This window comes from Astatotilapia calliptera, chromosome 6, assembly GCF_964374335.1.
Source record: "Astatotilapia calliptera chromosome 6, fAstCal68.1, whole genome shotgun sequence".
Taxonomy (NCBI): Eukaryota; Metazoa; Chordata; class Actinopteri; order Cichliformes; family Cichlidae; genus Astatotilapia; species Astatotilapia calliptera.
The window spans coordinates 41,111,480-41,127,133 of record NC_137427.1 but is presented as its reverse complement, the minus strand read 5'-3'; the positions used below and the strand labels follow the sequence as shown (position 1 = coordinate 41,127,133).

General features: G+C 44.2%; 1 protein-coding gene across 3 annotated transcripts in view; it reads right to left on the bottom strand.

The window, feature by feature from the left end:
* Positions 1 to 15,624, bottom strand: part of socs7 (suppressor of cytokine signaling 7) — a 28,698-nt gene extending 13,074 nt beyond the window's left edge. The window contains exons 1-6 of one of the 3 annotated variants that reach the window (XM_026172093.2): positions 13,075 to 15,624; positions 12,418 to 12,497; positions 9,300 to 9,410; positions 1,096 to 1,230; positions 799 to 944; positions 370 to 538 (exon numbers count right to left, since the gene is read on the bottom strand). In XM_026172093.2, coding sequence (XP_026027878.1) covers positions 370 to 538; positions 799 to 944; positions 1,096 to 1,230; positions 9,300 to 9,410; positions 12,418 to 12,497; positions 13,075 to 14,612 — 2,179 coding nt within the window. In that variant the 5' untranslated portion in view covers positions 14,613 to 15,624. The remainder of the gene's footprint in view (positions 1 to 369; positions 539 to 798; positions 945 to 1,095; positions 1,231 to 9,299; positions 9,411 to 12,417; positions 12,498 to 13,074) is intronic. The other 2 variants (XM_026172094.2, XM_080303261.1) reach the window with 2 other exon arrangements.
* Positions 15,625 to 15,654: the final 30 nt, after the last annotated feature.

The window sequence follows — 15,654 nt, the reverse complement described above, 5'->3', positions numbered from 1 at the left end:
GATGTGATAAATACAGCAGAATGGTCAGTTTATAATAAACAATGTAGATTCTAATTAATTAAGATAAGACTGAAAAAACAGTTTGTTCTGTCGCCTGAAGCATCATTGAAACCGTGAATATATAGCTGACTACATACGCAGCACTGCAGCCTCGCTTTGTCCATTTAAATTGACTAATAAGCTGGTTTATAGTGTAGCATCACTGCTAGTGTAGAATGGTCATGTTAGGAGGATGTTTTTCTTTATCTAGTTCAGTGGATTACTCTAGAAAATTGCCTCTGTTAAGTTCATAAATAATCCCATCTGAGATGTGTGTGTGTGCGTGTGTGTGTGTGTGTGTGTGTGTGTGTGTGTGTGTGTGTTTCTCACCTCTGTAGTGCTCCATGCGAGTGTGGTGTGTGACTCCCTGTGATCTGAAGCTGAGGCTCAGGATGTACCGAGGGTCTGAACTGTCACGAACCAGGAAGGATCCGTCTGGTTTACCCTTCAGCTTCATCTCCGCATCCTCCCAATTCATGGGACCCCAGTACCAGCCGCACTGCAGGTTGAACCCCCAGCCCCCCAATAAAAAACAAAGAACCCCCCCCCCCAAAAAAAACAAACAAAAAAAAAACAGAGAAGCATTCTTAGTTATGCTTTTCTTTTCTCTGATCAATAACCTTTGGAAATAACCTCTACATAAACAGATTGTAAAGCCATCCCAAAAAACAGAAGACCTTGTACATTTTATGGATTTATAGGAAGTTACACTTTGTATAGTTGACCATACAATGAGAAGATACATCAATATCATCTTACCTTCTCCAGTTCTCTCAGACTGGCGGTGAAGTTGCTGGCTTCCGACCGCCGCAGGGCACACAGCATGGGGGGTGGGGCCTGTCTGATGGGGGGTGGACCATCAGCTGATGATGGGTTGGAATGAGGAAGGGCCCGTAGGAAAGCATCTATATGAGAGATGTTAAAGGTGCCAGATGAAGCATTTTTAACATAAACATGTCTATACTACTAACTGACGCACATTAGCTGATTATAATGAGAGCGGGAAGTCACTAATCTCTGACCACAATTCCCATCATCCCTCGGGACAGATCTTACCATTGAGGCTGAGACTGTGCTGGATGGTAGTGTGGGAAGGAGGAGGAGGAGGAGGGAGAGGCAGAGGAAGAGACTGCAGAGAGGCGCCCATGACGCTCACTAGGAAAGGCCCAGGCTGGGGCCCGGCTATGTCGTCTGGAAGAAGCGCAGGAAGGAAGGGAGGAAAGCAAAGGAGGTAAATGAAGACAGTAGGGAGGAAGGAGAGAGGAACGACCGAGAGAAGAAGAAAGAGTGAGGAAGAGGAAAAAAGAAAAGGTGTTAGGAAAGGTGAAGGAAGGAAGGAGGTTTTGTCAGCACCATCGACAGAAAGTCTCAAGCTCGGAAATGAAACTTTACCACCTTTATAATTGACGAGTATTACACATAAAGACCAAAAACAACCACGCATTTATCCAAATCCTATGAGTGTAATCAAACCTAACACATCCTGCTAGGTTGTCTAAAAACTATTAAATCAAAAAAATACATAAATTAATATGCAAACAAATGCAAAAAAGGGTATTAAAAATAAGTGCAGGCATTATTTAATAAAATGTCCATTTACTTCTGGTGTGTGTAATGTATATTCTTTTCCATTATTTATTTGTATTCTAATATATCAATCAATCAATCAATCAAGGCTTTATTCGCCACGTGCAGGTTGCCCTGCGGTGAAATAGGACCCCCCTCCTGACCTTACACACACAACACAGACATCACATGGGGATACAGGTCGGAGATCGGTAGCGTTACAGAAAAACACTGAAATATACACTACAATGGGAAAGTACAAGAGGAAAAAAAGAGACCTCTACTCTACTGGGCTCCTGGGAGGACAGCATGAGAACAGGAAACAAAAAAACTCCTCTGCACAAAAAAGCGCATAAATGCCCACAGCACAACATTATGGATCCCGTGACAAGCCACAGGGTCGGGTGGGGAGTGAGGAGTAATCCGACTCAAACACAGCAGCCATCCTGCCCAGCGCCGAAAGGGTGTCCGTATGAAGTGATGGTGCTTTTTACTTTAGTGCGAACAGCTCATGTGAATTTCAAAGCTGTTTTAACAGTCCAACACTGGTCTCTCAATCTCGCGTTGGAGAGCCATGAGCTTCTCCATGATGTTATCAAACTTGCCTCTGTGATGTTGTCATTCTTGTGCTCAAAGAGCCGATTCTGAGAACTCACGACCACAGTGTGCCTCCCCAAGATGTAATCCAATTTGCGCTCAGAGATGTTATTCCGAGCGAGCCCCTCCAGATGTAATCCAGTTGGCACTCAGAGGTCTTGTTCTATTCACAGCAGCCGTAGCCTCACCAAGATCTTATCCGTGCTGACTCAATGAGCCCATTTTGAGAAACTCACGCCTCTTCCCATCGTTTCAATCCCAGCGGGCAGCCTTGTGGGGGTTTGAACAGCCGGTTCTGCTTTCTTAATTCTTCGATAAGTCAGGGCCAAGCCAGCTCCGATCAGAACCCTGTTACCATGGTTCCGAATAGGTAGATATCTTCAGCACTCAGGCTCACCCGAGCCCAGACTTCTCGTTGAGAAAGGGGTGTCAATTGCATTTAGGGACCAGTTGATCCAATCCATAATTCCTCTTTTAGGTTTTAGAGAACAGACTGTGAGAGAGTGTTCCAGGGAAAAGTAACACAAAAAACACAAGACTAGACAAGGACATAAGAGGCTAAGCAGGGAAGATAAGGGAGAGGAGGAGGAGAGGAGAAAAGTGCGACCGCCTTCGTTATATATATATATATATATATATATATATATATATATATATATATATATATATATATATATATATATATAACACCCAGCACGCCCCTGCGGGCGGTCTATCCTTCAAGCTCGGGTCCTCTACCAGAGGCCTGGGAGCTTGAGGGTCCTGCGCAGTATCTTAGCTGTTCCCAGGACTGCGCTCTTCTGGACAGAGATCTCCGATGTTATTCCCGGGATCTGCTGGAGCCACTCGCCTAGCTTGGGAGTCACTGCACCTAGTGCTCCGATTACCACGGGGACCACCGTTACCTTCACCCTCCACATCCTCTCGAGCTCTTCTCTGAGCCCTTGGTATTTCTCCAGCTTCTCGTGTTCCTTCTTCCTGATATTGCTGTCATTCGGAACCGCTACATCGATCACTACGGCCGTCTTCTTCTGTTTGTCTACCACCACTATGTCCGGTTGGTTAGCCACCACCATTTTGTCCGTCTGTATCTGGAAGTCCCACAGGATCTTAGCTCGGTCATTCTCCACCACCCTTGGGGGCATCTCCCATTTTGACCTCGGGACTTCCAGGTTATACTCGGCACAGATGTTCCTGTACACTATGCCGGCCACTTGGTTATGGCGTTCCATGTATGCCTTGCCTGCTAGCATCTTGCACCCTGCTGTTATGTGCTGGATTGTCTCTGGGGCATCTTTACACAGCCTGCACCTGGGGTCTTGCCTGGTGTGATAGACCCCAGCCTCTATGGATCTTGTGCTCAGAGCTTGTTCTTGTGCTGCCATGATTAGTGCCTCTGTGCTGTCTTTCAGTCCAGCTTTGTCCAGCCACTGGTAGGATTTCTGGATATCAGCCACCTCCTCTATCTGCCGGTGGTACATACCGTGCAGGGGCCTGTCCTTCCATGATGGTTCCTCGTCTCCCTCCTCTTTCTTGGGTTTCTGCTGCCTGAGGTATTCACTGAGCACTTGGTCAGTTGGGGCCATCTTCCCAATGTATTCTTGGATGTTCGTTGTCTCATCCTGGACTGTGGTGCTGACACTCACCAGTCCCCGGCCCCCTTCCTTCCGCTTAGCGTACAGCCTCAGGGTGCTGGACTTGGGGTGAAACCCTCCATGCATGGTAAGGAGCTTTCTTGTCTTTATGTCAGTGGCTTCTATCTCCTCCTTTGGCCAGCCTATTACCCCAGCAGGGTACCTGATCACGGGTAGGGCGTACGTGTTGATGGCCCGGATCTTGTTCTTACCATTCAGCTGACTCCTCAGGACTTGCCTGACCCTCTGCAGGTACTTGGTGGTTGCAGCTTTTCTAGCGGCCTCTTCATGGTTCCCATTCGCCTGCGGGATCCCCAGGTACTTGTAACTGTCCTCTATGTCTGCAATGTTGCCTTCTGGTAGTTCAATCCCCTCAGTTCTGACTACCTTCCCTCTCTTTGATCTCACTGAGGGGGTTCAGGCCTATGCAGAACAGCAGTGGGGACAGAGCATCTCCTTGGTAGATCCCGCACTTGATGGTGACTTGTGCTATGGGCTTGGAGTTGGCCTCTAGTGTTGTACGCCACATCCCCATTGAGTTCCTGATGAAGGCTCTTAGGGTCCCATTGATCTTGTACAATTCTAGGCATTCCAGTATCCAGCTGTGGGGCATTGAGTCATAGGCCTTCTTGTAATCAATCCAGGCAGTGCACAGGTTGGTCAGTTTGGTCTTGCAGTCTCAGCTGATTGTTCTGTCTACCAGTAGCTGGTGTTTTGCGCCTCTGGTATTCTTGCCAATTCCTTTCTGTGTCCCGCTCATGTATTGACCCATGTGCCTGTTCATCTTAGCCGATATGATGCCTGACAGGAGCTTCCATGTAGTACTGAGGCAGTACTACATGGCTATAGATCCGTTTGGATCTATAGCCATCAGAATTGTTGTCTTGAGGCCAAGAAAGATGCCAAGAGGATTTATTTTAAGTGGATCATCATATTGGTCCATTTGATTGACCTTTATTATATGTAGATAACCTGCTGTTAGTTTGGTATTTTCTTTTTATCTCCTCTGTGCTTTCTCGTAAATGTGGGCTGGAGCACATCAACATTTGATGCAGATTGTTGAGGAAAAGCAAGTGTTTTATTATGCTCTTCAGTCATTTCATGAATCTGGCAGACAGATATGGCTTTTGCTAGCGTTAAATCACTATCACGCAGTAGCACTTTCCTTAAATTGTCATTGTTGATGCCACAAACTAGTCTGTCTCTTATTAGTTCTTCACTCAGATCACCAAATCTGCAGCTTTTTGCTTTAATCCGTAAATCACTTACATAGGATTCAACAGTCTCGCCAGTCCTCTGATTCCGCGTGTTGAACTTGTGTCTTTCCATCGTGACATTGGTTTGAGGGCTGCACGTTTCTCTGAATTTCCTTTTGAGGCACTCAGGATCCTCCTTCGATTCTGCAGGAATGAGGACTCGTCCTCCCTCGCCGGGCTCTCTCACTTCTGGCGCGTAAACAAAAGACCGCTCCCGTTCTATAGCTTCGGGACCTGCTAAGTTGAGCAATATGTAGGCTTGTGTGCGCGCTGGCTTGTCAGAGTGTGCCGCCGCTATAAAAATGTCATACTCTTGCTCAAAAATGCGCCAATTTTCAGCAACATTACCATCGAAAACAAGTGGGTCGGGCCTCCTGAATCCTTCCGCCATGTTGTCTGCAGTCCGGATACAAAAAACGCACCCACAAAATAGACTTGAGACGGGGAAAAAAAAAAAACACCGTCAACTACGAAGTACGTGTTCCGTCGCTTCTGACACCATGTTGTATGTTCACCAGTATGATAATGATGAAGCAGTAATCTCAGTTAACGTGGTTTTATTAACCAGCACAGCAGCAGAGAACTTACATGCTTGGATTCAATAACGGAATGGCGCCTATACCACTCAAAACATACACACACCTACACGGAGGTACGGCAAGCGGATTAGGACAAAATACCAAACTAACAGCAGGTTATCTACATTATAATTATGAATTTATTTTATTTTCAGTTGCAAACGGGACAGACATGACTGTGGGATAGGACAGGGGGAAAGAATGAAAGAAAGAGGGGGAGAGAAAGAAAGAAAACCAAAGGGGAGAAAAAAAAAAGAACAATACAAAATTTGTAATTTATTTTATCAACTTTCCTTCTGACCATGCTGTCTGTGTTGAGCGCTCAGTGAATCTGCATTTGACTACTCCGCCTAGGCTCGAGAGTGCAGCCTAGGCGGAGTAGTCGAACGCAGATTCACTGAGCGCTCAACACAGACAGCATCGTCAGAAGGAAGAGCGCAGGGCAAGCTAGCGAGACAGAAGTGGACCTCCCCACCCTCATTCAGATCTGGCGTTTGGAATTATTTTGGTTTTCATGTGACGTATGACCCTGAAGGTAAGCGAGTCATGGACTAAAGTAAAACAGTATGTTGGATGTGCCATGCAATGCTCAATTACATGGGTGGGAGCTAGTGTGTTAGCGCAGTTAGCTCGTTAACGTGTTGGCCGTCTAGCCCCTCTGTATAGGGTAGCTCGTTAACGGAGATTTGCCGTGTTGTGGCGTTAAGGTTATTTCAACGAGATTAACCTGAAAGCACTAGTGGGAACACAACGAATATGACTGCACATTTACACCGACATCATCCTAGTGCAAAGACAAAAACAACAAGCATGCATGCTACAAACTTTAGCCGAGTCATTTAGACAGCTGTTAGCACAGGATTCTCCTTATGGAGACCTGATATGTTTAATATGCTGCTGAGAATATAGCCCAGAAGAAGCGGATAGTATAGCTTTTATTTTGGAAAGAGACATTTCTCTGTAATAAACTCTCTTTTCCAAAGATGAGTGATTCCTCAATCAGATACAGGGCTCGCAATATCGCTAGCCCGACGTCCCGGGGCTATCTCTGCCCTGCCTGTCGGGCTATTGTAGGAAGGAAAAATATATGTCAATGCTTTTGCATTCTTTCAGAAATGTAGCTGGGTAATTATGTCATTGGGTGAGCCACTGTCAATATGTGACATATTGAAATCGCGTTTGAATTTGCGCTTGTTTTTTTGCTTTCACTTTGCAATTGCGCGAACTGTGTATAGAGAGCGACAGCACTGATCTGTGAGTGATGATAATTTGTGCACCAATTCCTCTGACATCGTCTTATTAATTGTTAGCTTACTATGCAAACATGACAAGTGAAATCTCCCGCAGCTTAAACATGTGAGAGGTTGATCGCGCAGAGAATCGCTGAGCTTATGTGAGTGCGGCAGGATATATATTTCACTACGATGACCTGGATGATTGAGAACCTTCACAGACAGATATATATTTTAGTTCTGCTGAGCCAAATAAGACAGGTCAGGGTGAAGAAGTGACAGCCAAAGAAAAGCTTACCACAAAACGGAGAAGTTATGACAAATCAGACTATAAGGCAAAAAGAAAGTGCAGCTTTATGGTTTCATGGACAAAAGAATTTCTGTGGCTGCAATATGACGAGCTAAAAAACAACGCGCACAAGGGTTAGGGTTAAATTTAAAAACTGTACTTTTGTGTTAAAATATATATTTATAATTTTAATAAATGACAAATTAAAAAGGCATGAACATTTTTTTTTGTATCGAAAAAATATCGAACCGTGACACCAAAGTATCGAACCGAACCGAACCGTGAATTTTGTGTATCGTTGCACCCCTAATATATATATATACACACACACACATACACACATATACACACACAGTGGGGCAAAAAAGTATTTAGTCAGCCACCGATTGTGCAAGTTCCCCCACCTAAAATGATGACACAGGTCAGTAATTTGCACCAGAGGTACACTTCAACTGTGAGAGACAGAATGTGGAAAAAAAAATCCATGAATCCACATGGTAGGATTTGTAAAGAATTTATTCGTAAATCAGGGTGGAAAATAAGTATTTGGTCAATAACAAAAATACAACTCAATACTTTGTAACATAACCTTTGTTGGCAATAACAGAGGTCAAACGTTTACTATAGGTCTTTACCAGGTTTGCACACACAGTAGCTGGTATTTTGGCCCATTCCTCCATGCAGATCTTCTCGAGAGCAGTGATGTTTTGGGGCTGTCGCCGAGCAACACGGACTTTCAACTCCCGCCACAGATTTTCTATGGGGTTGAGGTCTGGAGACTGGCTAGGCCACTCCAGGACTTTCAAATGCTTCTTACGGAGCCACTCCTTTGTTGCCCGGGCGGTGTGTTTTGGATCATTGTCATGTTGGAAGACCCAGCCTCGTTTCATCTTCAAAGTTCTCACTGATGGAAGGAGGTTTTGGCTCAAAATCTCACGATACATGGCCCCTGGGGCGTCTGTATCCAGTAAGGGTCCTAAGGCTAGATCATTTTGACCCCACGGGATGAGATCTTGCGTGGAGCCCCAGATCGAGGGAGATTATCAGTGGTCTTGTATGTCTTCCATTTTCTGATGATTGCTCCCACAGTTGATTTTTTCACACCAAGCTGCTTGCCTATTGTAGATTCACTCTTCCCAGTCTGGTGAAGGTCTACAATACTTTTCCTGGTGTCCTTCGAAAGCTCTTTGGTCTTGGCCATGGCGGAGTTTGGAGTCTGACTGTTTGAGGCTGTGGACAGGTGTCTTTTATACAGATGATGGGTTCAAACAGGTGCCATTCATACAGGTAACAAGTGGGGGACAGAAAAGCGTCTTACAGAAGACGTTACAGGTCTGTGAGAGCCAGAGATTTTCCATGTTTGAGGTGACCAAATACTTATTTTCCACCCTGATTTACGAATAAATTCTTTGCAAATCCTACCATGTGGATTCATGGATTTTTTTTTCACATTCTGTCTCTCACAGTTGAAGTGTACCTCTGGTGCAAATTACTGACCTCTGTCATCATTTTAAGTGGGGGAACTTGCACAATCGGTGGCTGACTAAATACTTTTTTGCCCCACTGTATATACATATAATATATATATGTATCCTCTTATTTATGTGTTGTTGTTTTTTTTTGTTTAGTTCACCTCGCAGCAGTAGAAAACATCATCTACCAGTCATTACAAACTGTATTACCAAAAAACAAAGTCAGTGGAAGTAAAAATAGACAAACAGGAAGACTAAATGTTTTTCCCTCTTCTTTGCTATCGATTGAGTCACTGCATCCAGATTTCAAATTAAATCTGTAGATTGCTGTTGACCTTTCAAAAGCTTCCACAATCAGATTACAGCAGATTATAAAAATTCGTCTGTGTCTGAGTTTCCAGAAATGTCCGGCGGTAACCAAAACTACTAAGCAAGACAGAAATATTAAGAGAAACTGCCTGGGCTTCAATTCCATCTGAGCTATAGCCCAGCTGCAGTGAAGCTCTCTGAAACCAAAAGCTTACAAAGGTTTGTTTTTTTATGGGCTTTATACTTCATGGATACTGTAAGTGAACTACTACTATTGGAAGAAGACGAGAAGAGAAACAGAAACTGACAGGAAGTAGAGAAAAGTACCTAAGAGACTGAGACTTCGACGAGGAGGGGGTGGAGGTGTAGGTGGGTGTGGGTGTGGCGTATTCGCCCCTCGCCGTGAAATATCCACATCCACTAGAGAAACGGTCTCACCTGAACACAGGAGGAAGAAAAGATAAGAAGAAATTGAGAGAAAGAGGAAAGTGAGCAGACGGTAAGACAGTGAAAGGGGCTGTGCTTTGTGAACCTGTAACTGTGTGTTGTTTTGTCTGTGCTGCAGCATGCCATTAAAGCTGCACCAGGCAGGATGTTTATGGAAAATTACACCCAGCTAATCAGCCTAAATCACTACAATAAAGGAGAATATCCCATCTCAGCTAATTGAAATGCTGCACATTCAATGTTTACCGAAGTCAAACCCTGCAGTAGGGCATGGTTGCTGGCAGCGAAAGAAACAAAATCAAAGGGTTAAGAGCCAAACCCTCAAGAGCAGAAAAAGCTGGACTTGCCCACATCCAGTCTCAGCCACCAACATCGCTTTAGCTCGCTTTTTGGTTGTGAAACATCACATACAGGCTGGGCTGGTAAACATGAGCAAGCCATGGGCACGGCTTCAGGGTTTTGAAAGTCCCCAAGATTTCAAACGAATCATCCTCACAAACTCTGCAACATGAAGCAATGCTGGGTGCAGCTTTAATGTTTTGGTCTAATTGGAGGTTGTGAAGCTTGTGCTCACAAACTCCAAAAATTCTCAGTCTGTGAGTAATGTGGGAGACTGCATAGAGGGAACGTCAGAGGCCGCCATAGGTGCTGAATCAAGTTTTGCCTTATGAGCCACAAACCTTCTCTCCCTTTTTACCTTTGTGTTAAATCAGCTTTTATCTACTGCACCAGTTGCAGTTTTAGCATGTAGTGTTTTGGTAAATTGTGAGATGACCATGTTGGGGTCTCACTGACATCATAAAGCTCCAAAAGTAGAAAAAAAACTGAATGAAACTGACCATTAGATCTTTTTGAAGACTGAGATTTGTAGCCACAGATATTACTTTTATATACAATTACATCATTATCTGAAGCATGGAAAAAAGAACACAGCAGGTAACTTTAACAACATTTGGTCTCACTATACTCTCCAGCGTTATAGGATCTACTTCAATATTTATAGTTGTAAACACTCGCCATACTTAATATCTAATCTCAAGACGTAACATAAAAGTACTTTATATCAGGTTCATGTTGACTCAGTTTCACATTCTACTGCCCCAAATGTTTTCTACAGCACTCGCTTCTGTCAGTCTGCCCCAGGGCAGCTGTGGCTACAACTGTAGCCTCCACCAGTATGTGAATGTGAGAGTGAATGATTAGTGGAATTGTAAAGCACTTTAAGGGCACCGAAAAGCGCTATATAAATGCAATCCATTATTATTATTATTATTATTATTATTATATGTGGCTTAATCTGCACTACTACAAGTGCACTACTTACTCCTGTCTAAATAACTTGTGCGTAAAAACGCAGGGCCAGCTGTTTTTTGGACTTATTTACAAGTTGATAAAATAAAACTACATTTGTGAACATTTTACATCTGCAGTGGGAATTAATGAGTTTGGATCAGTAATTCAAAGAAGTTTGTCATTTGGAGTGAAATGTGCTTACTTGTTTCTCTTATCTTGCAATGTTTGTCCAAAAAAAGTTAAAAGGGTGAAAGAAAGATAAAAACTGTCTAATTTTATTCTTATGACTTGCTAACTGTGCATATAGGATGGAAATCATAGACTTTATAGGGCTTTTCGTGTTATACATTTGTGCTAATCTTGGCTTCTTGCATCAGCTTCTTGGATAGAAATGAGACTGGAAGTGTCTTCCAGTGTATCCTTGGACTGCCTGGCTTTGGCATCAAGCTAACATTTTTACTAACATGTGGAAGTGTTCCACCATTGTAACATAAGATTGTTCTTCTTATGTGTTTTGGGTGACAGACTGGATATGTTTGACAGGTATGTGTGATTTTATTAAGAAAAATATTCCCCGAAAAAGTTCTAAAACAAACTCCAGACTCAGCTTTAAATTAATCTTCAGACTGTCACGTTACATCATTTCATCTTTCAGAAACAGGACCCTGTTTTGGAGGAGGATTATATTTTTGTGATGGGATTCAATGTGAAAATTTCAGATATGTACAGAGAGAGAAGGGGTTATGTGAATTAGTTACTACAAATTAACGTCAAAGATAGTAAAGGCAGACATGAAGAATTTTTAAAATTTTAAAAATTTTTAATTTTGTTATTTCTGCTGAATGTTTTTTAACTTCAATCACTGAAAACAATATTGATCGTATTATACTGTTTTTTGTTTCCATTTAAATGATCAAAAGAGACCATTTTCACTCAAGCCCCACCCACTTGCTAATTAAAACTCCTTTCTAATGAGCAGTAGCCAATCAGAAGAAAAGTGGCTTAAAACAAGATTGTTCTTAAAGGTGTACGTGCTAAAACAGCTTGTCTTATGAGTTGCACCAACACTCAGTGCAAGATGAAAAAGGATTGTTTAAAACCTCCCAAGTAACATCCAAGAATAAAAATATAGAGCTGGAAATGAGCATAATATGTTCCCTTTAAACATCCATTGTTTAGTTTTATCAGCCCCAAAGCCTAAAGTAGATTTTAAGGTTAATTACCAGCTTAAACAACATGTGCTTCGATTCAAAGTATGAATGGTTTGCCAAATGGAGCTGAAGTTGTGTAATTATTGCAGCAAAGAGTATATCTGCTCCTCTTTTCTGGTGAAAAAAATAAAACTTAATATCTTAAAGGCTCCTCATGTGTACAGTCACTGACTCTGTTAAATCACACCTCTGCTCAGGTTATTGTTGGATGTGCCAGGAGCTTGACACAACATTCCTCCGTTTTGTTGCTTTTATGTGACAATAAACTGAATATTTTGACGTGGTTGTGGCTTCTTTCTTTTTTTTTTTCCTTTTTTTTTGGAAAAAGGAGTACATTCAGAATTCATACATTTCTTTCTCAAATTAACAGTTATACTATTATGTTGATTACTTACAAGCTTATCAGAAGGTTTGGGTGATGGATATCAGAGGGGTTTTCCTCTCTGAGCACAAAGCTGTGAGAGAATCAAAACCAAAGCCAAAGCAACCCTTACCAGTGAAAGTTGAGAGAGAGGCAGAGAGGGAGGCTGGGGAAAAGGCACTGTGGGCCCTGGTCAGTCTGGGCTGGCTGTGGCTGAAGAAGAAGAAGAAGAAGAAGAAGAAGAAGAAGAAGAAGAAGAAGAAGAAGAATTATGAGAAGAGAATTAGATTGCAGAAGAAGTATTAGTGCAGTCTCTGCTTAGCTTTAATAGTGTGTGGGTCCTGCAGCTCTATCTCTCTCTCTTTTTGCATTTTCTGTTTGATGCTCTTAGCTCCAGCACTAAAGACTTCTAAAGCTATGTTTTTTAATCATAGCCTGCCTTCAGTGTGCTGCTGTGAATAATGACTTAGCTGTGAAGACAATAGAGGGTGACAAGCCAGAAAGGTTAGAACAAAATCTCAGCATCTAATAACATGTAGCACCAAAAAGTTCTAAAAGAAAGATCTGGCAGATGAGAGAGTTCAAGCCTCTGGAAATCAATGTTCAGCTTACAGAAAAGGTTAGGATGTTTCACTGGCCGAAATTTAATAATGGCCTTCCTATTTCGTATGTTAGGTTAGACTTTTTAAAAAAGTCTCTGACCTACATGTATTAAGACAGCTTTTATGTTTTTAACTTGCTATGTTTACTTGTTCTGACCCTGACAGAAGATCTGTTTAGGATTTCTTACTTGTCTGCATCCTGCTCAGCACCCGCTGCACACGCCATGTCCACCAGACTCCCGGCAGAAGATACTGAATAAGTCACTGAGGGCCTTTTGTCCAAAAGGTGACTGGAGCCGCTGCAGCTTTTAGTCCGGAACAATTTGCTCAGTCTGATCTTTAACGAGCCCTTTTTTGACTTCCCTGGAACTTTGAGCATCTTTTCCCCGCCCGTGGCCCTGCCCGTGGGAGTCCGGGGCGCACTGGCGCACCGCTCCGGCCGCCTTCTGGGTGTCGATGCCTGGCTCAGGTTCGGGCTTGTGGCCCAGGGCGAGCTCTGGGCCGGGGTAGTCGACGATGACTTGGCTGAAGCATGCGTGACAACCTCTGTATTCCCACAGCTTACCTGCGAGAGCCGGCCGGATAAGTTCCCGTGGAGGCTGCACACCTGCGTGGCAATGTGCGCCGCAGCCGCTGCTTCTGTCGCCGTCTCCTCCACCTGCCTCCTCAGTTCCACTTGAAAACTGCTGATGGAGAAAGCCCCGGACATTTTCTGAACTATTTCCCTTTTCCTGTTGAGTAAAAACTCCCGGCGTCCGTTTTCATCATCTGCCTCATCCTCCGGACACTCGTCCATGTCCAAACCGTCAACGTCCCCGTTCCCCAGCCCTTCCAGCACCAACAATGCGTCGCTAGTCTCTGTTGGGTCATCGCCGGGCTCTACTCCCCCTCCTGCCGGCCTATGTGCACTCTGACACGAACAGTGTGGGAGCTCGCCTGCTTTGAACAGCATTTTGGGTACCGCGCCAACCCCAAGCTCCCCGAACCGCCGGGCCAGCTCAAACACGGCTCCTTCCCTGTCCCTGGTGGCGCATCCCCATTTAGAGTCAATCACGGTGAGAGGGTTAGATCTCTCCGTCAACACGGGCCACTCTGGCGTAGTGGCGATGAGTCGATGCCGGTGGCATAGCTCAGCCGCTCCCTGCATCTCCACAGAGGCTGGCGAATGCGCTCCCCATGTCCGGTCTAGCAGGTTCTGCTGCTGCTGCTGAACCTCTCTGACACTCAGAGTGTTGTTATTGACCGCTGGGCTGGAGCAGCCAGATCCCGGGCTCTGATCCAGAGCATCCCTCGGCTGATTCCGACGGTCTAATTCCAAAATCCCCTCTCCGTTCCGCATTATATTGGAGAAGACTAGCAACTGAGGCCGTAGGCCGGGGCTGGGAGCGAAGTCAAACCCCTGGGCCTCCATGGAGCTCTGCGGCGGCGGAGGCGCGGACAGTGTGGCTCGGCTCTCCGTCACCCCAGAGTCAGGTGCAGCCGTGCCCTCGGTGCTCGGCTGTGCTTTGTTCAGGTGGCTGCTGGGATGCTGGAGGCCCTCCGTTGGATCTCGGCTTATATCCAAACCCGCTTTGACGCCGCTGTGAGCCAGGACCTCCTTCCCCAGCCCTGCCACCACTCCTCCCGGCGGCAGATTCCCGTTTTCTGCGTCCAAGCGGTCATCCTCGGCCACGGAAACCAGGCGCATCAACACAAAATCGGGCGACATATCTTGAGCGTTGTTCATAATTGTTCGTCAGGATCACGAAACGAGAATTGCTAGGCGATCTGCTCTTCACATAGCTAACCGCATAGATCTCGCTCCTATAATAAAGAAAGGACCAAGCCGCTGCTGCCTCCCATAAATAGGCTATGAGCGAAAACGTTAAAAAAATATATCAGGCGATGTTTTCATCCTCCTCCTCCTCCCCTTCGCCAACGCAGCGTCCGTTAAATATGTTGAAGAAATGCGTGCAGTTTGCTCCGGGCAGCAGGCGGACCCCTGGGTCAGACATGCGGTCTGATTTCAGTAGAATAAAAGCCAGCAGAGTCTCCGGTCAGTGACCACAGTCTGCCTCTCTGTTCCGAGCCAGGCCCCACCCGCTCCTCCTCCGCTCAGCCCATAATATCACTTTATGATGAGAACCATAAATTCGACGACAGCATCTTAATATCACAGAGTTGGCCTATCCAGCCTCACATCTGAACAACTGATTTTTGGTTTTCCGTCTTCATAAGGGGACGAGGGAAATATACAAATAGCCTACAGGCTACACATGTTTTTCCCCCTTCCCCCCCTAGACATTAGTACAGCTCTTAGATGGATTTCAAAGACAAATAGAAACGCCCTCAATATTTTCATAAAGAGGTTGTTGTAAGCCCGAATCTATTAAAGTTGCTTTTAGTAGATTTTCACAGGTTATCAGAATATTTAATAAAAAAAAAAAAAAAAGCAGTGTGGAAATGTATGCAGAAACACTAGGAAACAATTTCACGCTCCTTATGCTCTCATGAAGATGGATTACCCTTTTATTTATGAAGTAGCAAACTGTGCAAAAGTTTTTGCGCCAAAATAGACTTGAAGTACCAAAATTAAAAGTAGTCATTATGCAAAATATCCCTTATCAAAATCATATTACTGGATCATAATTATTGACTCATTAATACATATATGATTTTAATGTTGCACCTGCAGATGATTTCAATCATTAATGCTATGTAATAATACAGCATCATATGATTTATATCTTGAAATCTGCAAATTAATAACTAATACTAATAATATACTG